Source organism: Myxocyprinus asiaticus, chromosome 40 (assembly GCF_019703515.2).
Source record: "Myxocyprinus asiaticus isolate MX2 ecotype Aquarium Trade chromosome 40, UBuf_Myxa_2, whole genome shotgun sequence".
Taxonomy (NCBI): Eukaryota; Metazoa; Chordata; class Actinopteri; order Cypriniformes; family Catostomidae; genus Myxocyprinus; species Myxocyprinus asiaticus.
Window position 1 is genome coordinate 1,304,164 of NC_059383.1, and position 26,608 is coordinate 1,330,771.

The 26,608-nt window shown below is 39.0% G+C and overlaps 1 protein-coding gene across 3 annotated transcripts in view; it reads right to left on the reverse strand.

The window, feature by feature from the left end:
- The window catches only part of LOC127430666 (calcium/calmodulin-dependent protein kinase type II subunit alpha-like), a 144,168-nt gene that overhangs the window by 35,902 nt on the left and 81,658 nt on the right, over nucleotides 1-26,608 (reverse strand). For 2 of the 3 annotated variants that reach the window (XM_051680603.1, XM_051680601.1), the window contains exons 12-16: nucleotides 25,229-25,271; nucleotides 21,119-21,159; nucleotides 3,450-3,482; nucleotides 2,937-2,985; nucleotides 512-587 (exon numbers count right to left, since the gene is read on the reverse strand). In XM_051680603.1, coding sequence (XP_051536563.1) covers nucleotides 512-587; nucleotides 2,937-2,985; nucleotides 3,450-3,482; nucleotides 21,119-21,159; nucleotides 25,229-25,271 — 242 coding nt within the window. The remainder of the gene's footprint in view (nucleotides 1-511; nucleotides 588-2,936; nucleotides 2,986-3,449; nucleotides 3,483-21,118; nucleotides 21,160-25,228; nucleotides 25,272-26,608) is intronic. The other variant, XM_051680604.1, reaches the window with a different exon arrangement.

Sequence of the window (26,608 nt, forward strand, 5' to 3'; positions counted from 1 at the left end):
CACACCTCACGACTTCAAGCCGACAGTGCCCATATATATTTTTTTACATTTTAAAAATCATAAGCCACTCGGCTCCACTCATAATTCCTCTCACATAATGTGAGCCGGGACCACATGAGCACTAATGATTTCCACACAATTTCTCCCGTAAAAAAAAAAAAAAAAAACGGTCTGGAGCTCGCACGACAGCCAAAAATCAGATTGTGTACGCCCGGTTTAAGACGACTGCCATGTCAGTCAGTGCAAGATTACAGAATGTACGTTTAAGAGCTTGGTTAAAGTTGGTGAAAAGTCTAAACATTCCATAACTAGTCAGAGCACCTTTATTTCAAGGCCTGGTTTGATACTGCCTCAAATGGTTCACTTTACGGACTGTCAGATGTTGAGTGGAAATTATCCTTTTTTTTTTTTTTTTTTTTAAATAGTCTAATTGTTTCACTTCCCCTGTTGAGGGTACTAATACCTTATCTCAAAGCTCATTGATTACAAAGTAAATGGTCTCCAAACTCACGTGTAATTCTCAAAATCTCCATTGCTGATGGCTTCAATGAGCTGCTCAGTAACTTTGATGATCTCCTGTTTCCTCACTGTAAAACAGACAAATATGTTTTTATTATTATTATTATTATTATTGTAACATAAGCAACAAAAAAACAAAAAAAACTATTCGAGTTCTCCCCTAAAGTTATGTAATGTCAAGACACAGAACTCCGGCCCTCAGGGCAATTAAGGAACCCACACACAACCACATGGAAGGCCTTCCAGACAGAGATGTTTTAAATCTGCTCAGGGTTCAGATGATGGTGGATCCCACTGCAGTACAATTCATATGCATTTTTCTGATACAATTTTTATTCTTTTTCATGTACAATTAGCATGTGCATGGTTGTACGTGAACTGTTGGTGAGCAGGAATTTTCTTGCCAAAGATCAGTGGTGTGTCAAGACTTTTTTGACTGGGGTGGCCCATGTGGGGCTCATTCAAGGGTGGCACAAACGTAACTCAAAGTCCCTGATGATAATAACAATAATAATAATAATAAGATATACTGTATGTTCAGTCAAATGTTTAGTAAAAAAAATTATTAATGTTATTAAATGTTAACACTGCCAAACACAGAAGACTCCAAATAGCCTGTTTTTTTTTTTTTTTCCAGTATAAATGTTTATGTATGCAATGTTAAAATGGCACAAATGTTGCAGACAATGATATGGTTACTGTCTCTTTAAAACAGCACATAATGTAACATTGAACGGTATTTCTGTGTAGTTTTGTGGAATTTTAGAGAGATGAAGCTACCGTTGCGTGACTTAATACTATCAAGTAGTATGCTATTGTTTTATTTTGAGCCAATAAAGAAGACATTGAAGATATTTCTTAATATTATCACAGGCCTACACATAAGGAATGTACATGGATTTCAGTTTTATGTAGGCCTACTCATTATAGCCATATATTGGGACTGCCAAAGGTAATTAGATTATTTAATTAAATGTTGCTTTAAAAAATACAAAATTCACTTAATTTGATATTAAAACTATTTCTCCTGATCTCCAAATAATAATAACATTAACAATAATAATATTAATAATAATAATAATAATAATAAATATTTAAAGGAATTAAGACAGAATACATAACATTAAAAAAGGAAATAAATATAGGCTAAATGAAGAAGCTAATTACTGCAAATTCAACCATGACGTCAATTTGTCGGTGATTTTGGAAGTCATGGGTTCCTTCAGGATTTTCCTATGGGGTTTTATCATGGGAGTTTGGGATTTATGAGTTATGGTCTGTGGTTAACATTACTTGATGACACATCAAAATAAATTACACTTTCATGTCTCAAATGTGAACTTTTAAAAAAATAAATATTGCTTCAATACAGCTTCAAATTCACATTTGAGGTATGACTGTGTGTAATTTATGTTGTAGAAAAAACGTCCATGTATCGTCAAGTAATGTTAACCACAGACCTTATTTTACTCATAAATTCAAAACTCCCATTATAAAACCCCATAGGAAAATCCTAGGGGAACCCATGGCGAATTCTCTTCCGGGTTTGTGGACTGCAACCTGAACAGCTCTATTGATAGGCCTATCAATTTTGATAACTCCTAAACATGACTATGATAAAGAACTCACCAAAGTTTACAAGGCTCATTTAGCTGACAGGGCAGAAAAGGGAGAGAAGGACTGTTCACTTCAAGCACTAGTGACAGGAAGGATGATCATAGTGCTTGTTGTCATGTTTGCAGCAAACAGAATATTTGTTTATAGTGAAGTGGTCCATCACCTGAATTCGTCAAGCCCGCTTCACGGGTGTGCTTCAGTGTCGCAGTCTTGTGGATGTGACATGCAGCATGATCTACAGTGCACGTCCAAGCCATGTTTAATTTCAGATGACTGTATGCAGTGTTTCCCTGAGTCCCCTCGATTAACTGTCATTTCGTGACACAGGTTTTACCTATTTTTATTGAAGGCCCACCTGCAACTTGGGAAAGGACTAATCATAGTTTAGAATTTGGGGAGGTGCCTGGGGTGGCCAATAAAATTTTAGAATGGTCACCCATCTGGACACACCCTTGCCTCAGATTCTCAATGAAATCGAGGTCTGGGCTTTGACTGGACCATTCGGAGGCAAATTCATTAAACAGTCTTTCCACTTCCATGCACAATACTTTAGCACACAAATAAAACTCTTTGCCTGACTAAATTATTATCACACTTTAACCACTTGCAGAAGGTAACTATTATGACTGATAGCTGCAAATGGCTGCACCTTTAAAGTGTCAGATGTAGTGCATAAATCAAATTGTGAAAATCCCAATTTAACCAATTTTGAATCCAGGATGTAACACAAAATATCTGAGGAGAACTGAATACTTATGCATGGCACTGTATCTATCGTAAATAGGTAGGTGTGCAGGTACCTCTAGTATCTTCATCCTCAATGGTGGTGTTGGTGCTCTCGGATGATTCCTATAAATGACACATTTAGTGTTTTATGGTTAATTTCAAAGGCTAAGATCACAGAATTCATAAAGTTACAGCTGCTCTCTCCGACTCTTCTGTGTCTTCAAGAAAGAAAGAGTTAGTGGAGATCAGAGGGATCGGGATAATGAGCTAAAATTGCTCCTGCAATAATTCCATTACAATAGGTCAAGCCATTTTTTTTTTTTTGTATAGTGCATTTCACAATACACATAGTTTCAAAGCAGCTTCACAGAAAATCATGTTGTAATACAAGTCATGTATTAATTTAGCATATAACATTTACACATTTGATTTGACCAACTTTACAAATGAAATGCTACATTAACAACAATAAAAAAGAAAGTCCAGCTCCATGATAGCCATAGTTTGCTTATTGTTTGTTGGGTTGTCTTTAAAGCTCTGGGCTTTTTGCAAAGAGTTTCCCTGAGGCAGATTCTCCACTCACTCACCATCAGCTGGGTATCAGAACTGGACTTACTTTTCTACAATAGAAACAAGAAGTTAGACAGGAACAAACACAATGAAATGGATAGATAGAGAGGAGCAGATGCAATTCAGTGTATCAATGAAATGCTCTTGCGTTATTACAACCTAATGCTCAACCAACCCTTGTATCTGCCTCTTGAATGGTTTATACAGTAAGTACTTGTAGGACTGTAGAACTAACTCTTGCTTAAAGAGTTACTTTGAACCACTTTAAAGGCTCTGATACACTAAAGGCAAAGATTTTATTTGTTCTTTACCTGAAAGAAGGTCGAAACAGCTAAGCAATGGTATGCTTTTTGCAAACATTCAAACTCTGCCCAAGAATGAAGGTGAAAAAGTAGTAAAACTATAGAATTTGTATAGATTTGAATTTGAGAACTTTAATATTTATACTCATAAGTTGAAATTTACACTCAAAGTCCCAATGTGAAAACCTGTCAAATCAAAATCTGAAGTTGAATGTTGCAATCTGCACTCACAAACATTAATAAAAAAAAATATATATAGCTGCAAGCAGGAATGACGGGCCCAGGCACCATAGGTCCATTTCCACCTGGTGGATTTCGGAAAACAATGCAAGGTGGACACATGCATTTGGCATTTTTGACATTATTCTAAACAATTTTGAAGCAATTTGGGTAAATATAAAATGCCCATTTTAAAGGGGGCGCTACAGAGCCCCCCTACATGCCCATGCATGAACTTTTTCCCAGATCTAATGGCCAAAGATTCTAATGTGTGTGCAATATTTCATGACATTTTAAGCATGCCAAGTGCCTCAAAAACACCCAAATATAGGAAGAAAGGAGTAATAAGTAATGCATTGCCATGGCAACAGTTTTTAAGATATCAAATATCCCTTTTCAAATTTACATCAGCAGTGTCTTGACATTATTCTAATTAATTTTGAAGCAATTAATGTAAACACAAGAGGGCTATTTCAAAGTTTGTTAAAAGTGCCATACTTCCTGCTTCCAGTTGGTGGCGCTATGACCGTGACCCATAATAGCCACATAAATGTGATCAGCCCCCATTACAAAAATTATAGCTGAATTTTCATCAAAGTCATACAATGCACACAGAAGTTATAAGGAACTTTCTGTCTCACATTTTTGCCCTTTATTGCTTCGACATGGCAACACCGTTCAAAATATCAAAAATCTGTTTGCAATTTAGCATCTTCAATGTCTTGGCATAATATTGCCTAAATTTGGTGCCAGTCACATGAATCCCCTAAGAGGAGTATTCAAAAGATCAGGGCCTGCAATTTTAAAACAAATCCAAAATAGCTGACTTCCTGTTGTGTGGAGCTAATGGCTTGAAAGTCATTTTATTTGAAAGTTGTCTGGCTTGATGAGAACAATATATGTAGCAAGTCTGGTGACTGTAGAAGAAACTGACCCCACCAACAACTCTGATGTGTGTGCAAAATATCATGAAAATTCAAGCATGCCAAGTACCTCAAAAACATGTGAATGCCATGGCAACACTATTTAAGATATCAAGAATCCCTTCAGAAATTTAAATCTGCACTGTCTTGACATTATTAAAAAATGTTTTTAAGCAATTCAGGTAAACATAAGAGGGATATTTCAAAGTCTGTTAAACATGTCACAGTTCCTTCTGCCATTTGGTGGTGCTACGACTGTGACCCACAATAGCCACATCAATGTAATCAGCCCACAAGGCCAAACATACGGCTCAATTCTGATGTTAATCACATGATGCACGCAGAAGATATGAGAAACATTTTCTTTTTCCCATTTTTTGACTTTATCGCGTCACCATGGTAACACCGTTCGATATATCAAATCCGTTCGCAGTTTAGCATCATCAATGTCTTGGCATGATGTCGCCCACATTTTGTACTTGAAACATGAAATCCCTAGGAGTATTTCAAATTCCAGAGCATACCCATATACTATGTGCCCATATTTTAATATTAATTTAAAAGTTCAGAGACTGCAATATAAAAAATCCAAAATGGTCGACTTCCTGTTGGGTGGAGCTAATAACTATAATTATGAAAGTTGTCCGGCTTGATGAGAACTATATACGTACCAATTTTGGTGACTGTAGGTGAAAATGGGGGTGCTACAGAGGTCTTACATGCCCATTTTAAACCTGATAACTGTCACTGGCCAACAGGTGGGCCATTTGAGTGTGGCTAAAAAACAAATGCTGTGTTTTATATAAAAATTCCATCCTACTTGGTATAAAATAAAATTTGAAAACTCAACTTTCATCTTCTGCAGTCTATTTTACAATTAGAACATTACAGTGAAAACATATTTTAAATTGTTAAAAGAGTGCATTTAAAAAAAAAAGTAGGCTATTTATGTTTTACATTCTCTGCTTATGGTCCAATCCAATGATTGAAGAAAAAACAGCATGCATTTCATTAGGCTCGTTTGAGATGGGCAGGTTCTGTGCAGAACCGATCACCAGTGATCACCAACAGGTGCAAGCCGGTTAGAAATCTGTCTGACTTGCTGTGAAAACATGACCAAATATGTCAAAAATACTCCCGCGAGATGAGGCAGCCGCAGCCGCAGCTGAAGCAAGCAGGCGGCACAGAAATATGATACCTATCACATATCCCATACAGAGTTTGCACTTTCATATTGTTGGGAATATTCACATATAATTTATACACATTAAAACATGATATTATAGATCAAAAATCGAACATTTTAGAAGATAACGAAACATCATGGTTGTTTAAGCCAATGAGCATTAAGCTGTGTCATTAGCCAGTCATTTACCATCGTGCTTGCAGTTCGCGCAACTCCGAAAAAGCAGCCGTGCCACCTGCCTAGTACAACTGCGGCCACCTTGCTCTCGCAGGACATTTTTTGAGATACAGTACGGCTTCATGACATCACAGCAAGTCGGAGAGATTTCTAACCAGCATGCACCTGCCGGTGATCACCGGTGATCGGTTCTGCACAGAACTTGCTCATCTCAAACGAGCCTACTGAGTCTGTTCTCGCTGCAGCCTGTAGCACGATGACGTACTGGATTAAATCCACTACGTACTGGATGTTTGTAACCTCCATGAAGTTGGCATCCCTTATAATTAAATCATTACGAAATCTATACCATTCGTTTGTGCTGCGTTTGTGCCGCAAAAAGTAACCTTTGTGCTGGTTCGGTGTTTGAGATATTATACATAATTTATTTGGCTGTGTGACATCACTTTCCACCCTACGTGGTCCAAATTGCTCCAAACCACTGTTGTTCATTTGTACTCGATTTGTGCTGATTTGTGCCATTAAAAGAAACACTGTATCTATTTCCCTGAATTCCTTATAAATAAGAATTTGTGGGGGCCTGGGTAGCTCAGCAGGTATTGATGCTGACTACCACCCCTGGAGTCACAAGTTCGAATCCAGAGTGTACGGAGTGACTCCAGCCAGGTCTCCTAAGCAAACAAATTGGCCTGATTGCTAGGGAGGGTAGAGTCACATGGGGTAACCTCCTCATGGTCAAGATTAGTGGTTCAATAAGAATAAGACTTTGAATTCGGTAGCAGTGACGTCACTCTCCACCCCATGTCATCCAAATCACACCAAACCAGTGTTGTTTGTTTGTGCTCGATTTGTGCTGATTTGTTCCGTTAAAATTAATCTTGGATCTATTTCCCTTCCTTAGTAATAACATGAAAATTTTAGAGAGCAGTGATGTCACGCTTCACCCCCATGTGGTCCAAATCGCTCCAAACTGGTGTTGTTCGTTTGTGCTCAATTTGTGCCTGTGTCATTAAAAGAAACTTTAATGCACTTCACAACAGGAGGGGAAGGAGGACACAGGTAAGGCTTTAATTAATACACTTCAGCGCTTTACAGCTTCACAGTAGTAAATCAGCTTTACAGCTTTACGACAGGACTCTTAATTCCCAGACTCTCTCACTGTTCTTGCCGCTGGCGTGGTCCCTTATATACAGCTCTCCCCAAGCTCACTGCAAGGTGTTAATCACATCTGGCTCAGGTGTATGCACCCTTACCGCTTTCTCTCTCTCCGGACGGATGCTCGACCACGCCCCCGCTGCCACATATGTCGGGTAGACATCCGGCCTGTCTACCACCCCCCCCCCCATTTCTGGACAGGAAGTCGGCGACAGCCATCTGCGCTCCCGGTCTGTGGACCACCTTGAATTTAAATGGCTGAAGAGCCAGATACCAATGGGTGATCTGTGCATTTCATGCGGTGGAGCCATTGGAGTAGGGCATGATCTGAGCAGAGAGTGAAGGCCCGCCCCAACAGGTAGTACCGGAGAGTGAGGACCGCCCACCTGATGGCGAGACACTCCTTTTCAGTGGTGCTGTACTTCGTATCCCTCAGCGAGAGCTTGCGGCTTATGTACAGCACCGGGCGCTCCTCCCCCTCCACCACCTGTGAGAGCACCGCCCCAGCCCCCTGTCTGAAGCATCCGTCTGCAACACAAAAGGGAGAGAGAAATCAGGCGAATGTAAAAGTGGCCCCCCGCAAAGTGCGGCTTTAACTTGCGTAAACGCCTGTTGACACTGCTCCATCCACTGGACCGGGTCTGGAGCTCCCTTTTTAGTGAGATCAGTCAGCGGGCTGGTGATGTCCAAATAATTAGGCACAAATCTCCTATAATAAATCAAAATCAAATCAAATCACTTTATTGTCACACAGCCATATACACAAGTGCAATGGTGTGTGAAATTCTTGGGTGCAGTTCCGATCAACATAGCAGTGATGAGACAGTACCAATTTACAATAACATCAAATTAACACAGCACAATTTAAACATCTGATATACACATAATTACACTCAACAATATACAAATAATAACATACACTGTACAGTATACAATACGCACTAGATAGATACACATTATTCAATAAAAATAAAAAATAAAAATATATAAAAAAGTATATATAGTATATATAGAATGTACAGTATTGTACTGTATTGACATTCAGGCTGTCGGTTGATAGTCAGTTGTTAAGAGAGAATATAATATAATAATAATATAATTTATGACAGTCCGGTGTGAGATATAAGAGTAAGAGTAATAAAGTGCAGTGCTGATGTATTTTGATCGTGGGAGATCAAGAGTTCAGAAGTCTGATTGCTTGGGGAAAGAAGCTATCATGGAGTCGGCTGGTGCGGGTCCTGATGCTGCGATACCGCCTACCTGATGGTAGCAGTGAGAACAGCCCATGGCTCGGGTGGCTGGAGTCTCTGATGATCCTCCGAGCTTTTTTCACACACCGCCTTGTATATATTTCCTGGAGGGAGGGAAGCTCACCTCCGATGATGTGTCTGGCAGTTCGCACCACCCTTTGCAGTGCTTTGCGGTTGTGGGCGGTGCTATTGCCATACCAGGCGGAGATGCAGCCAGTCAGGATGCTCTCTACAGTGCAGGTGTAGAACCGTGTGAGGATGTGGTGGTTCATTCCAAACTTCCTCAGCCGTCTCAGGAAGAACAGGCGCTGATGAGCCTTCTTCACAACGACTTCAGTGTGGATGGACCATGTGAGTTCCTCAGTGATGTGGACACCCAGGAACTTGAAGCTGCTGACTCTCTCCACTGGTGCTCCATTGATGGTGATGGGACTGTGTTCTCTGTCTTTTCTTCTGAAGTCCACCACAAGCTCCTTTGTCTTACTGACGTTGAGGGAGAGGTTGTGCTCCTGACACCAGTGTGTCAGAGTGTGCACCTCCTCTCTGTAGGCTGTTTCATCATTGTCAGTGATCAGACCTACCACCGTCGTGTCATCAGCAAACTTAATGATGGCACTGGAGCTATGTGTTGCCACACAGTCATGTGTGTACAGGGAATACAGGAGTGGGCTGAGAACACAGCCCTGCGGGGCTCCAGTGTTGAGGGTCAGTAATGAGGAGATGTTGCTGCCTATTCTAACCACCTGGCGTCTGCTTGACAGGAAGTCCAGGATCCAGCTGCACAGCGAGCTGTTTAAGCCCAGAGCCCGGAGTTTCTCATCTAGCTTGGAGGGCACTATGGTGTTGAATGCTGAGCTGTAGTCTACAAACAGCATTCTCACATAAGTGTTCTTTTTTTCCAGGTGGGAGAGAGCAGTGTGTATTGTAGATGCAATGGCATCATCAGTGGAGCGGTTGTTGCGGTAAGCAAACTGCAGCGGGTTGAGAGAGAGAGGCAGCACAGAGCAGATGTAATCTCTGATTAGTCTCTCAAAGCATTTGCTGATGATGGGGGTCAGAGCAACAGGACACCAGTCATTTAAGCAAGTTATTTTTGATTGTTTTGGAACAGGCAAAATGGTGGATGTTTTAAAGCATGTGGGGACTACAGACAAAGAGAGGGAAAGGTTGAAAATGTCCGTAAAAACACCAGCCAGCTGGTTCGCGCACGTTCTGATGACGCGGCCCGGAATGCTGTCTGGGCTCGCGGCTTTGCGGATATTCACCCGTCGGAAGGATCGTGTTACATCCGCTACAGAGACGGAGAGTGAACTAACCTCTGTAGCTTCAGCCGCGAGAGCTCTCTCCGTGAGGGAGGTGTTATTTCCCTCGAAACGAGCATAAAAAGTATTTAGCTCATCTGGGAGAGAGGCAGCGGTGTTCATGGCGGAGTTTTAATTCCCTTTAAAGTCCGTGATGATGTTAATTCCCTGCCACATGCTTCTAGAGTTGGTGGTGTTAAACTGTCCTTCAATCTTGCTCCTGTACTGGCGTTTTGCGGTTCTGATAGTTTTTCGGAGGGCATAACTGGCTTGTTTATGCTCCTCCGCGTTCCCGGAATTAAAAGTGGAGGTCCGCACATTAAGTGCCGTGCGAACATTGCTATTAATCCAAGGTTTCTGATTCGGATAGATCCGTATTGTTCTGGTCGGAACCACGTCCTCTACGCACGTTCTGATGAAACACATTACTCTATCAGCGTAAAGCTCAATGTCGTCATCAGAGGCGGACCGGAACATCTCCCAGTCCCTGTGATCAAAACAGTCTTGTAGCAGAGAATCTGATTGGTCCGACCAACACTGGATCATTCTGAGGGTGGGTGCTTCCTGTTTCAATTTCTGCCTGTAAGCGGGCAGAAGCAGAATGGAAGAATGGTCCGATTTGCCAAATGGTGGGCGGGGGAGGGATTTGTATCCATCCCGGAAGGGAGAGGTGGTCCAAAACCCGGTCCCCTCGTGTGTTGAAACTAATGTGCTGGTGGTATTTTGGTGCGACTGATTTTAAACTGGCTTTGTTAAAGTCCCCAGTCACAATGAACACGGCCTCAGGGTGCGCGGTTTCCTGCTCACTTATACTCCCATACAGATCCTTGAGTGCCTGGTCTGTGTTGGCTTGTGGGGGAATGTACACAGCTAAGGCAGATAATGCAGCAGTCCCTTGTATCTCGTTGGAAAGAGATCCACGCTTTCAGCTCGCAGAGCTTGTTATCCAGAGACTGAACATTTGCCAGTATAATACTGGGTAGCAGGGGTCGATTTGCGTGGCGTCTTACTCTGATGAGAACGCCGGCTCTGTTTCCCCTTTTCCTTTTACGTTTCCGTGGCCGTGCTGCCCAGACAAAGGGCTCCGCTTGCGTGTTTGTAAACAGCGGGTCGGCATTGAGGAATTTGAAGTCCGGTTTACGGTGTAAAATTGCTGAACCAATGTCCAAAAGTGTTTGTCTGTCGTAGACAATAAGGCAAACAACATCCAAGACAAAAAACATAAGAATTGTGAACAAAACAAACAAAACACTACTATGTTGTGTCGGAGCTCGCAACGCAGCAGCCATACTCGGCGCCATCTTGAGTCCACAACTCAAGCCAGCCAGCTAGCCAGCCAGCCCCAGGAACTGTCTCACCCCCTTTCTGGTCTCGGGTCTCGGGCAGGTCGCAATCACCGCAGTTGATTTGGGGACGCACCTGCCCGTGGCCCAAGTGGAACCCTAGATACCATACCTCCACCTGCCCAATCGCGCACTTCTTGGGTTTTGCTGTGAGTCCTGCCCGTCGCAGCGACCCCACGCCCCCGCTACCACAGAAACATAACATATTATTTTCTTTGTATTTAACAAGATGGCTTTTGGGAGCTGTGAAATCACACGGGCTAAACACCATGTCAATCACTCTCACCTGTCTTCATCGTTTGTGTTTGCTTTTGGTTTGTGCCGTGTTTGGTATCGTTGAAGCATTAATTTTTGGGCAAAGATTTAATCTCTGTCAGGAAATATCAGATCTGGTCTGATATTTATACCAGGGATCCAAACTTCTCACCTTTCAGCTAAAGTCACTTTTTCTGAAGCTAATTTGACCAAATTGTTTGGTAACATTTCTAAACTGACCTTATTAAAACCACTTTAAATGGTTACTTTAAGCTTAAAAACTTAAACTAAAAACTTGAAACTCAGTTATCCTCGATTTATCTACAGCAATAGCAAAACATAGCAAGATACAATGCAAATCAAATAAAAAATAGTAAAAGTTAGTAATTAAAATTAATATCAAGAACTTATAAAATAAATATAGCCTACACAACCAGTCCAAAGGATACTAACTATTTTGTTTCTCATAGTCTTAAGACCTTTTGATTTAAAGGCTTATGGTCAAACGCTTGGGATTATTTCTGTACTCAAAAATAAATTGTGCCTAATTATAGATGTCTATACAAACCTTTTATTTATTTTTTAATAAAACATTTTTTTTTTTTTATTAATCTTTTATTTAGTTATTTTTTAAAGAAAAGTAGCCAACAAATGTCCAGCATATGAAGTCATTCAATACTATTTAAAAAGCATCCCAGTATGCACCTAAAGTTGATTGAGAAAATAAACTGTGTGCAGAGCTGGAATAGACAAAAGGCTATACTGAAGAAATTCAAATAGAAGATGTTTCTTATTTAATTTGTTTTGGTCACTGCATAATTTCAATACTTTTTGTGTTACTTCTTAGATTTGATGATGTTATACTCTAAAATCTAAAATGTGCAGTAACAAATAATAAAGAATAGGCAACTGTGATCAAACTTTTCTAAAGAGTTCTAGTCTTACACTGAAGGGCCGTTCACACTGAGGGGCCGTTCACATTGAGTGCATTTTTGTGGCCGTCCGTGCTGTTTTATAATTGATTTCAACGTAAATGTGCGGTAGATAGACATCTTTGACAGCTTGTTCGTGTTTTTAGATGCCATGTCAAGTTACAAAGAACCTAAACTGTTAAACGTCTCGAGTCGAGACACCTACGTTTTGCTCTCTACGTAGTGCAACAACAACGCATTCCAGCATGTGAACGGAACCTAACATGTTTTCAAACATTATGCTGAAATTTCAAACAAATATTTTGAATATTAGCTAACATATAGGACTATGAAATTACACAAACACCGTCAACACAAGTTGCGCCAGCTTCTAGCAAAATTTAAAACTAATAAACTAATTCAGAGCTGAATACTGTGGCTGTTTATTTATGACAAAATCTTGGAATAATTTACCTATATAAACATTATGTACAGCTTTGTTCAGCAGTGTCACATAAAGCCTATAAACAAATAATAATTTACTGCACAAACACAGACATTTTTATTATTTATTTGTTTTTGCATTTGGAGTTTGATGTGGTAAAAGATTATATCTTTGTCAAAAATTAATGCTTCAATGATACCAAACATGGCACAAACCAGAAGCAAGCACAAACGATGAAGACAGGTGAGAGTGATTGACATGGGATTTAGCCTGCGTGATTTCATGGCTCCCAAAAGCTATATTTTTAAATACAAAGAAAAGAAAATGTTATATTTCCTTTAACAGCACAAATCAAGAACATACTTATGACACCGGTTTGGAGCGATTTGGACCACATGGGATGGAGAGTGACATCACTGCTCCCGAACTGAAGCTTTTGTTTCTAAGGAAGTGAAATAGATATAAGATTAATTTTAACAGCACAAATTGAGCACAAACGAATGACACCGCTTTGGTGCAATTTGAATGACATGGGGTGGAGAGTGATGTCACTGCTCCTGAAAAGTTTCTTGCTATTTCTAAGGAAGATAAATAGTTACAGTGTTTCTTTTAACAGCACAAATCAAGCACAAACGAACGACACCGATTTGGATGGCATGGGGTGGTGAGTGACGTCACTGCTACCGAATTCAAATTCTTATTTCTAAGGAATTCGGGGAAATACAGGTGCATCTCAATAAATTAGAATGTCGTGGAAAAGTTCATTTATTTCAGTAATTCAACTCAAATTGTGAAACTCGTGTATTAAATAAATTCAATGCACACAGACTGAAGTAGTTTAAGTCTTTGGTTCTTTTAATTGCGATGATTTTGGCTCACATTTAACAAAAACCCACCAATTCACTATCTCAAAAAATTAGAATATGGTGACATGCCAATCAGCTAATCAACTCAAAACACCTGCAAAGTTTTCCTGAGCCTTCAAAATGGTCTCTCAGTTTGGTTCACTAGGCTACACAGTCATGGGGAAGACCGCTGATCTGACAGTTGTCCAGAAGACAATCATTGACACTCTTCACAAGGAGGGTAAGCCACAAACATTCATTGCCAAAGAAGCTGGCTGTTCACAGAGTGCTGTATCCAAGCATGTTAACAAAGTTGAGTGGAAGGAAAAAGTGTGGAAGAAAAAGATGCACAACCAACCGAGAGAACCGCAGCCTTATGATTGTCAAGCAAAATCGATTCAAGAATTTGGGTGAACTTCACAAGGAATGGACTGAGGCTGGGGTCAAGGCATCAAGAGCCACCACACACAGACATGTCAAGGAATTTGGCCACAGTTGTCGTATTCCTCTTGTTAAGCCACTCCTGAACCACAGACAACGTCAGAGGTGTCTTACCTGGGCTAAGGAGAAGAAGAACTGGACTGTTGCCCAGTGGTCCAAAGTCCTCTTTTCAGATGAGAGCAAGTTTTGTATTTCATTTGGAAACCAAGGTCCTAGAGTCTGGAGGAAGGGTGGAGAAGCTCATAGCCCAAGTTGCTTGAAGTCCAGTGTTAAGTTTCCACAGTCTGTGATGATTTGGGGTGCAATGTCATTTGCTGGTGTTGGTCCATTGTGTTTTTTGAAAACCAAAGTCACTGCACCCGTTTACCAAGAAATTTTGGAGCACTTCATGCTTCCTTCTGCTGACCAGCTTTTTAAAGATGCTGATTTCATTTTCCAGCAGGATTTGGCACCTGTCCACACTGCCAAAAGCACCAAAAGTTGGTTAAATGACCATGGTGTTGGTGTGCTTGACTGGCCAGCAAACTCACCAGACCTGAACCCCACAGAGAATCTATGGGGTATTGTCAAGAGGAAAATGAGAAACAAGAGACCAAAAAATGCAGATGAGCTGAAGGCCACTGTCAAAGAAACCTGGGCTTCCATACCACCTCAGCAGTGCCACAAACTGATCACCTCCATGCCACGCCGAATTGATGCAGTAATTAAAGCAAAAGGAGCCCCTCCCAAGTATTGAATACATATACAGTAAATGAACATACTTTCCAGAAGGCCAACAATTCACTAAAAATGTTTTTTTTTTTTTTATTGGTCTTATGATGCATTCTAATTTTTTGAGATAGTGAATTGGTGGGTTTTTGTTAAATGTGAGCCAAAATCATCACAATTAAATGAACCAAAGACTTAAACGACTTAAGTCTGTGTGCAATGAATTTATTTAATACACGAGTTTCACAATTTGAGTTGAATTACTGAAATAAATGATCTTTTCCACGACATTCTAATTTATTGAGATGCACCTGTAGATACAGTGTTTCTTTTAACGACACAATCGAGCACAAACGAACGGCACCGGTTCGGAGCGATTTAGACCACATGGGGTGGAGAATGACTCCATTGCTCCCACAAAGTTTCTTGCTGTAGGCCTATCTAAGGAAGGGAAATAGTTACAGTATTTCTTTTAATGGCACAAATGAACGGCACCGGTTTGGAGCGATTTGGACCACATGATGTGGAACGTGACGTTACACAGCCAAAGAAATTATGTCTAATATCTCAAACACAGAACCAGCACAAACGTTAATTTTTGCGGCACAAACACAGCACAAATGAATGGTATAGATTTGGTAATGTTTTAATTATATGGGGTGCCAACTTCACGGAAGTGGTTTGTTTCATACTGGCTATTTATACACCACTAAGCACATTAAAAATGACAAAGCGTTTTACACACATTAAATCTACTAATTGCTTATGAATTTATACTAATCACAAAATACATTTAGCTTTTAAACCTAAGATCACAAGATAAAAAATTGTTTGTGCAACAAACACAAACTTTGAGCATGCATATGTCATGAAATATGAATGATCTATTTTGCGCATGGGTATTCCAACCTCCATAACAAATATCTATATTTCATTAATTCAAACATAAACAACGACAATTTTACCAAACAAAGACAACATGAGTGCTAAAAACACATACAATAACAGTTCATCGGTGCCACTGAGTCAGCGCATGCGTATTCAAACAATCATGGCGTCACCAAAATCCACTCCGGTGCATGCGTCTTACAACATCCAGTACATATTGGATCTAATCCAGTACGTCATCGCGCTACAGGCTTCAGTGAGGACCTCTTGGAGCCTGGCTGTCCTCTGACCAATGGAGCTTGGCTGTCCTCTATTGGACATTTCTGGTATTGCGTCTGAGCACTTTGCCACTCGATCTAAAATTTGGAATAGAACTGACTTTGATTTTTTAGTATTTTTACATTTCAGTTGATATTTTTATTATATTTTATTTATATAGAAAATTAAAAGTTTGTGCAGTACATTTTCATTACAATAAACTTAGACATCTATAGCTTTTTTATTTCACTTTAAAAACTGCTTTCAATTGCACAATTAATTGCAATAGCAACAGTATTTAAGATATGAAACATCCCTTTACAATTTTACATCAGCAGTGTCTTGACATTATTCTAAAAAGTTTTGAAGCAATTCATGTAAACACAAGAGAGTTATTTCAAAGTCTGATAAAATTGCCTTACTTCCTGGTCCCAGTTGGTGGCGCTATGACCGTGACCCATAATAGCCACATAAATGTGATCAGCCCCTATTATTATTATTCTTTGTCTTATTCCCCCACAGAGTCCGGTGCTGCTGATGGTCCTCCACTGCCACTTCTCCTGGATGATGGACCGGCCTATTTGGTCAATGACATCCTTGACTCCCGACGTTGTGATAGGCGCCTCAAATACCTGGTCGATTGGGAGGGTTACGGCCCCGAGGAAAGGTCGTGGGTTGCTATAGAAGATATCCTTGATCCCGCTCTACTCACCAGATTCCACACCTTACACCCTAACCGCCCAGTGCCTCGGGGAAGGGGTCGACCCCGACGTCAGGATCGACGGCCCGTAGGAGCGGCCCGTGGAGGAGGGGGTACTGTCACGACAGCACCGGGCTCTCCCTCACCTGTCAGTCACCCGCTCTCACTTGCCTGCATTCTAATCACTCACACCTGCAGCTCATCTTCACCTCATTTGGACATGCACTTAAACTGCACTCTCAACCTCAGTCAGCATCTAGCCTTGTTGTAGGTACCATGGACTGACACTCTCTCTCTCTCTCTCTCTCTCTCTCTCTCTCTCTCTCTCTCTCTCTCTCTCTCTCTCTCTCTCTCTCTCTCTCTCTCTCTCTCTCTCTCTTCCCCCCCCCTCTGCTCTGAAAATGTAATTGCTGCACCTTTGCATGTCACCAATGTTCACCAACGCTCTGTTCAGTATTCTCAAGATAAGTGAATTTGAATATACTGAGTGTATGGCATGCTGACTCACGAGTATTTACCCCACTCATGTTTTGATGAACTGCTCTGTTCTCACAATATTAACGATTAACGTGAAGCCTGAGTGACTCCTACATATAGACATTTATGAATGACTCCTTGCCTGAGAGTTACTTCCTTGTTATACTTCACCCTGCTGTGTCAGTGCTGGATATGTGACTTTGTTTACACTGTGTGAACCTCTAGCCTTGTGATGCAAACCAGCTCCCCTGTTGAAAGAAGAAACTCACCTTTATGCCAGCTTGAAGCTTAAGTTCCCTGTTTCGGCAAGTGCCATGTATTATGTTAACTATAATGGATCTGTGCCTACTGCCATTGTACTGTGTTTAACTGAAGATTATTGCCTTAGACTTTATGCCTATCCTGTGATATTCTGAATACACTACTTACCTGTTTCACCTGTGTTATCTTGAAATAAACTCCCGCATCTGGGTTCATCACAGCTCCCGCGTTGGTGTCGTTACAGTTTAACAGTCGGTACAAAGCTGTTTTGAACCACCACAACAAACTCAAAAACATAATATTTTGGGGAATATTTTGTTTGAAATTATGTCTTAAACATTCTTTCTTTGATTTCGCTAGTATATTGTATATTGAAGAGATGGGCGGATTGATCACAAAGTATTGATACTTTCAATACTGATGTTGTATCAAGAATATCGATCTTCACTTAAAATATAGATTGTGATTTTATTATTTAGTTACTATAAAAATTGATGTGTATCATAAGCTTCGAAGTGAAAAATGTTATATTAGCAAATAGCTGCGTTGCTCAGGAACTATTTCTCCTTCTACTCCTCTTAACTCGCAAACATGTTGAAAGACACAAGCAGTCACAGAATGTGCTTTCACTGCTCAGTTTCAATGCTCATTCAAACAAGTGCGAGTAGTGCTTGGCTGAGGTAATGACAGAAAAACAAGCATCTATAGTTTATTCACATTAAATGATGACAAATCTAAATGTGATGTTTATTATAATGGGTTTTGGAGACGTTTGTTGTATGTTTACTTAAATTAAAAGTTATTAAAACATCAGTAGTGTTTTGAAATTGTTAAAAATGATCAAGACAGACATCTAATAATTATACATTTAGTCCTATAAATGTTTAAAGTCCCCGTGAAGTGCCATGACGAGCTCAGTTTTCTTTGGTCTGTCGACCTATTTCCAACTAAAAACAAAATTAGGGCAAGACGTTCAATGGCTCGTGCCTTTTTTTTTTTTTTTTTTTTTTTTTTTTTTTTTTAAATAGCCAATAGGCTTTCATTTACATTACAGCCGGCAATGCCACACACACACAGCGCTTCACTGTCTTTGCTTACAATGAGGCAGGAGCCGTTTTGCAAGTCCAAAGCTTACGAAAATAGAGCCCTAAGTTTTAAGAAACATTTTTGTGATTGTGGTCACGTATAACATTACACTATGAATGCAGAATGGTTAATATGTCAAATGATACATTACCTACAGCAAATACTGAATTACATTTTTTACTTCCAAACATAATTGAGTTGTTATAACAGCTTGTTTTACTGATCTCATGTGGATTTCATTCATAGAATGAGGCAGAAAGCAGATTTTTTATAGAATATCCAGTATGCAGAAGATGACAGCTCTGCAGTGACAGATCCTTTGTTTCTATTATAGTTGCAATAAACATATAAAAATAACAAAGACTGCTTGGAAATAAACCATACAGTATATTTTCAGAATCTTCATTTTATTTATGTTATGTCCAGGATTTGAAATGAACACCTGGCAACCTGCCAAATGCAGGTAAAAATCGGCCATGGGCGGTAACTCTGTCACTCTTACTAGCCACTTTGGTGGGTGACGCTTTTTCAGGGTTTTTCCTGCATTAAAAATTTTGTGAATGTCAGGCCACTCGGAGCTGCTGTCGATGGAAATTTAATGGTATTCATGCCTCTCATAACTTACATTCGCATCTGTGTGGCGCGAATGAAACGTGCTTTCACGTGAACCGCCACAGCGCACACCAGCGCGCTTCAGAGATAAGATCGGCAGAGCTCTGGAACAGCGCAGAGCGAAACTTGCGTGATTCAGTCGCGCTTCAATCGATATTGCGCCAGCCGGTGGAAAACACAAAACCTATGTGACCCATTTAATTCTACAGAGAACATTCTAGTATAAAGCGCTATATGGAGGAAGTCAAACCTCTCAAACTGCTAGACAGCATATACATCATAAACAGCACTGACGGTAAAGAGGAGGCAAATAATTAAATTTTAAAATACACATCATCATCCTTACTTAAATATATATTTTTTTATGCAGTAGCACTAACTGGTACCTTGTATAGATTAATATTAAATCTAATAGGGTGAATCTTTTCGATTTTATTTTTATTAGGCTTCAACTGTGAAAGTTGTATTTAGTTTCTAAATGTGTTTAAGCTATTCGCTTTTTCATAATAAACACTACAGTTTATTTTTAGAAAAGACTATCAGCATTAACCTAACCACAGTAATGTGAAACCACCCATGGTCTTACCTAATGGCCTTGTCATTACAAATGACACTTTTAAACAATGGTAGAACAATGGTAAACTTAGGCAAGTACAATTTGAAGCTGTTGAAACTTCCATGACCTATGGAAAAATGATTGAAAAATGTTCCTCCTGTTTTTTCCTACTCCTGTTCTAACTGGCATATGCCTTTGGATATGTTAAAGGTTACTTAAACCATTAGGCTTGTTGAACTTGTGTATCATTCTCATTCAAATAATATGTCCAAACAAATGCATGCAGTTACAGTCTCCAGTTACATTTATCACTTTTTGCGAGGTGAGGGATTTTGGCTAGTGAAAATGCTGAATGGCTAGTGACCTTGGAAAACTACTAGCCACAGTGGCCGGTGAGCCAAAAAGTTAATTTCAAACCCTGGTTATGCCTCATCAGTCAGAATGTATTTGTATGCTTTATAACAAGTTTATCCTCATGCAACCCTGTGCCCACATGCATGGAAGCTGGCTTCGCTATATGTGCCGTGCATGGAACAGACCGAGATAACAAACTTCATACGATGGAGCCCAACAACAAGTCAACACAGGGGAAAGAATTCAACGTTTCTAGAAGTACAGTGGGAAAATCACATACACTATAACTATACCCATTTATACACACATATGTAAAATATTGACTGTCCCTAACGTCTGCTTAAATGCACTCCTACATTGGGGGAATCCTGGAGTTTTACATGAGAGGGAAACCCCCAATAGTGCGTCGCAATTCAGCTGCAGGTCACGATAGAAAGTGAAGGAAACAAACACAGCAACAACTCTGGAATGTTTGGAAATAAAGCGAATCAACAGAGTAAAATAGTGAAGTCTTCCTCGGATGCCATGTGTGTTATTTACACAAGCATCGCGGGAAAATTACATTGCTGTGGAGAAAGCTGCTTACCGACCAAGCCGCATTTATACGGGAGTAAAGAGAATGCCGCTTATAGAGTGCATGTAAACAGGAATGATGTTTTCTCACAATAAGCAACTTTCAGGTGTCCATGTAAACATAGTCATTGTTTCTGATAAAGTCCTGCTGTAGGATTGTGTGTGAGTATTGAAGTCATTCACCTGCAGCAGTAACCTACTAAATTCAGTTCCGACCAATTTTCAGAGCATTCGTAAAGATTTGTACATCTCTAAAGCAATACAAATTCTGTATAAAAGCATTACGATTTTAGATGCTAATGATATTGTACATTCCAGGGTCTACCCAGACCCTACCCAGGGTCTTAGCCAGAAATATGTTGGTGTAAATTTTATGTATGAATAACTACGGATACAAATGAGATCACGATTCTAAATATGAGTGCTCCAGAACAACACTACTGATTAATTTATGCCCTACCTTCACACCATCCGTCTTCTTGCTCACTCCACTCTTTCCTCCTGAATGAGAAACAAAGAAGTAGAGGGAAACTGTGATGAGAAAGGGCAAAAAAGCCCAGAAAAGCATTACGAAGGGCATTGCACTGGACTTCTCTCCAACTCAAGCTCAGCTCTGGACATCTGTTGACTGTCTAAAACAGGTGTTGGGAATTTCCAGCAGAACATATTCATGTCTTTCCACACTCCAGCAACACTTCACTTTTAATGACTGCTCAGGATAAACACATAATCAGCAACAGCAAATCTCAGATGTTGATGGATTAAAAAATCAAGACATGTTTGAGTAACAAAAGAAGTGAACAAGATTTATTCCACATATAGAAGCAGTCAAGATAGGGCTCCTCTACATGACTGCATGACTTCAATGTCATGCCAGGTCTTATCAAGCACCACTTCAATTTGCCACTCTATGTTAATCACAGCTGGAATCCACAAGAACTATTCGAGGGTGGATATTTCCCCAACTTTGTTTATTTTTATCAACAACATTACTCATTCAAGTTGGTTTCTCTGACAGGGAGTGTGTATTTATAGAGTACCGTCACACTCACATTGAGTGTTGAGAAGAGTAATTGCTCTGGCATGAGACCTGTTTTGACTCTTGTAGACAAAAGTCTTTGACTCTTTGAAGCAAATGAGCATTGTATAGACTACTTTTATAATGCTTTTTCACCTTTTGTAAGCTTAAAAGACACAGTCGCCATTCATTGTACAGTAACTGTGAAGAGCATGCAGTGTATTATTCAAAAGTTGTCTTTGTGATCCTCGGAAGAAGGAAATTCATAAAGGTGAATAAATAAAGACAAAAGTTAAATTACTGGATAAACTATTCCTTAAAGCTCCTGCTGTACTTATTAGAAGTTACGGTTAGAGGATAATGGCAGTATATCTGTTTCTATTTAGCTTTGGTTAAAATAGACTGAATGCAACAAATGATGGTGTTTAGAATGTTTTGACGTGGCACCATGCCAGCATTTCATGGCGGGTGGAGCAATCTGTTTTAGATCAGCTGAGACATCACCACTGCAAGTCACTCACTAGAAAAGTGCCTCGGTCAATGTGTAATGGGTTTCCATCTGGGAAATCTAATCAGAAGAGTCTCCATGTATGCAAGAAATGTGTTTTTAATAAAGATTGTTTTGACACCTTTGGCTTGTAGATTATCAGCATTTTATGTGAAAACCTAACCAGGGATGTGTTGTCCAGAGTGAGAATTGTTTAGCGCACCTCTGGACAAATAAGTTACTGGTACAGCATTTTTACAATTATTTCCTTTCTGTTTATTTTGGCTGTGTTGTGGCTTAATTTTGTTGTCCTGTGGCTTTTCAGTTGTGTTGGGGGCATGGCCTCTATTGTTTTCATTAGTGTTCTTATAATTAGGGGCTTTAAGCAACAGCTGGCTACGGCTTTCTGTGTTCGATTGTGCATGTACATCTTTAATTCGCTACTTCCTGATGTTGTACAATAACTGACTACTACAGAATCACTACTTTGCCGAAGTCGACACTATGTGATAGGTAAGTAAATGTCATGTTTTATAAAAGATAATGCAATGTGAGGACAGTAATCAGCTTAAACATCCTCCTAAAAATGAATATATTGAATTTATTACCTACTGTTGGTTAGAATAGACTTTTGAATGGAAAAAATACATCTATAATACTAATACTTTATGGGTGTTAAGACATATTGGGCCTCATTCATGAAACCCGAGCAGAACACATTTTTTTGTAAATCATTTGTAAAGCTGTTCTTATGGGAATTTTCAAAATGTTAGTTTGTAAGAACAAAATGTACACTTGCTCCTGACCATGTGTAAATTGTGCATAAGACATTTGAACGTTTTGTGTTCTTTCAGGCAACATTTTGTGGTCTTTTTTTTTCTTTACATTTTTATAGAAGTTAAATGAAAATAAGTAATGAAAAAATTAACTAATAATTAATAATTTAATTAACCTTAATAAATAACATAAATTAGTTTAAAAGAGGTTTTTTGTTTTCTTTTTAAAACGTATGTATATATATTTATATATAAATATACAATACAGTATGTATACATAATTGAAAGTGTAGAAACAAAGTATAGTTTATTCCCAAATCTGCTTCATACATTTTATATAATTTTTCCAGCAGAACTGCTTGGCATGGGGCGAAAAGTTCACAGTTTGTGTTTGATTTTCTTGAAAAAATGAATACCCTCTTACATGATCGTTTGGACAGATTCTTCATTTGATATGAGCTCTATAATTTAGGTTTCATAATTCAGTATAGGCATCAATAAATTGCGTTCATTTGATAAAGTATGGTCAATGTTAATGCTGTTAAATCCATAAAAAAACACATCATGGACAGGTGTTAAAAGGTTAATGGTAGTGGACATTCTCCCGCCAGCGTGAACTGAAAATTTTTTACACTGAAGCTTCAGGTCAAACTATTTTTATTGACTTCTAGGACTGTTTGATACACAAAAGAGCCTCCAATTATAGCAAAAACATGCAATGACAGTAAGTTCCTTACTTTCTTTGAGACGCTATTGTGTTTGCTAAATAAAAATGTTACGATGCGAATGCACTTCATTCATAAAAACAATTTACTGTTCCGCATATGTTACAAGCATTTGCTAGAGAGTCTGGTGAGTTCCTTATATGGTGTTTTCATAAGCATAGATTATGATGATTGTGAATGAACGTGCACATGCCCCCTATTTGCAAATGTTTGGAATTCGCTTAAATACATACATTTAACAAACAAATTTTGGGGTGTAAACAAAGTTTGTGAATTTGGAGGAGAGTTTTCGGGAAGGTCTATATAACACATAAATCAATCCCAATTTATTCATATATTTATGAAAGTTTCATGAATGAGGCCCAATGCCATTGTATATATTTGATGGGATGCCAACGCAGCAGCAGAAGCGAAGCCCTCCTTATGTGAAGATCTACTTGTTTAAAGACCAGCGAGTCTACTTGTGCGAGTTCACCGAGCAAGGACACAGACAAGGCACTACTCCCCAATAGTACTCAAGAATATTTTCCATTCCTCTACGTCTACTCCTCACATAATGTATGCCCTCAAGCACATCCCTGTCATGTGTTCCAGACAGTTCACATGATTCAGACACAAGACACGTCGCAACCCACACAACCTATGGCCCATTGCACATCATCATTGGTACTTTGATATACAATTACCATATTTATTTACCATTCTGTGCTTACATGGTGCTTCATAGTACTTCAAAGAATACCATGGTACTACCATGGTACTTTAATATACTTTCATATAGTACTGTATTTACATGGTGCTCCCAGGTACATGTCAAAAACCATAGTAATGCCAAGGCAATTTTTGAGGTGTTTTTGTGTAAGCTACAACATGTTTTCATACTCTTTTGATTAGAAAATGCCTTTCCCTGCAGTAGTCGTTCAGAAGTTGCACATGTGTTGAACTTAAGACGTTTTTCATCACTGGCAAACAATATGAAGCATTTGCAGGTTTGGTTTCCATTGATTGTAGACAATTATCCACTGTTCTCATTTAATCTTCATCAAAATGGTCTCACTTGATCTTCAGACTTAGCTTAAAAAATAATAATAATAATAAAAAATAATAATAATAATCTTGTGTTTTGTTTGTTTTTTCTCAACCATTACAGAATTGCAGCCTTAGAATTTGAAAATATCGTTCACAGATAAACATGCATCAACCATCTTTCTTTAGAAGGCCTCACAGAGCTTTTTTGTTTTGTCATGATATATGAACACATCAATTACACAGACCAAACCAGTCTGTGCTAGCTCTTTTCAATGGATACATCTATCTGTTAGTCATCAATGGGCAAGTATTAACTGTGAAATGATCATTAATTTAGTCTGTATCCGTCCAAACCTTGAAAATTAAGCACATTTTAAACCTTGAAAACACAACTAAGCATTCAGTGTTTTCAAACATCTGTACAAAACTTGAATGCACCATGAATCACAATATCTCCTGTATGAAATACTTAGCATATTTTCACCCAGTGATGAAACAGAAACAGTAGTTAATAGAAATACAATATTAATGTCACCTGAGAAGTTTCTGGTCGCCAGCATAGTCGTGAGAATGGCACCCTAAAAGCAAGCACAGTGGATACATTAGCAATGTACACATAATTATGTTCATAAGCCAGAATGGTATACTGTATTGTTAAATGTATTGAAATGTACTGTGTTGATTTTTAGGATATTTCAGGTTTAAGATATGATTAAAAAAATCTATAAAAATACAATTTTAATTCTAGAGTAAACTGTCACAATCATTTTAAAAGTAATTTTAATATCTGCAAAACACTAGCTCTGAGATTCTGAATAATCTTGATACCTATGATTACACTGAAGTGTCAGATTACTAATCATTTGGTCAAGTTTCTTCCAAAATCACTTACAGATGGGTGAAGTCTTTAAATTGAGCCATCAGGTAAAATGGGTCAGATGAATTTGGAGTGTCAGATTCTTTCAGGATCCAATTGTCAATAATTGCTAGTAGCAATGCACTGATTTTTTAATTCTGGCCAATATCAATATTAATACAGATATTAGCCAATTAATATTTTACTGTTATGGTCGATAACCAATAACCAGTGAATAATGCTCTTTAAGTTAGTGTTGGAGTTATATAGTTTTAACTCGTCTTGAATTGGTGGAAATGAGCATCCACAAATAAAAAGTAACTACTGGCTGACTAAATATGCAATATTGATTGATACATTTTTTTTTTTTTTAAATCACTAATATTAACTGATGATAACAATACATTACGCATCTCTAATTGCTAGTAATTTAAATGTAATAGTTTAGCCAAGTAGAATGTGTTGCTGGAACAACACTCTGGGTTACTGATCAGAAGGTCGGGGGTTCAAGCCCCAGCACCGCCAAGATGCCACTGTTGGGCCCTTGAGCAAGGCCCTTAACCCTATCTGCTCCAGGGGCGCCGTATCATGGCTGACCCTGCACTCTGACCCCAGCCTAGCTGGGATATGTGAAAAAAAGAAGAATTTCACCGTATATGTGCAAATGTATAATGTGTGATAAATAAAGAAAATTATTATTAATTATTAACACTCTTTGTTGGTCCTGGAACAACATTCCCATCAAACTATCATAGCTCTAACCCAAAAATAACCCCTAACATTGAAGGGAAATGACTGCCTGATGGTTTATGAATGTTGTTGAAGGGCACAAATACAATTCAGTAATTATCTCTGAAGCACTTGAACGTACATTTCCTTTAGACATAGATTTCTTGTAATGGCATACTCAACAAAAATAAAATAAAGTCTATTTTATTCCTTCGCTCAGTAATCCGTTTTTGCAGTTTAGTTTCACTCTCCCATCTGACCTAAACGTAATTGTGTTTGACACGGAGGGGGACATCTGACACATACTGTAAACTGTCTGCCTGTAAACCT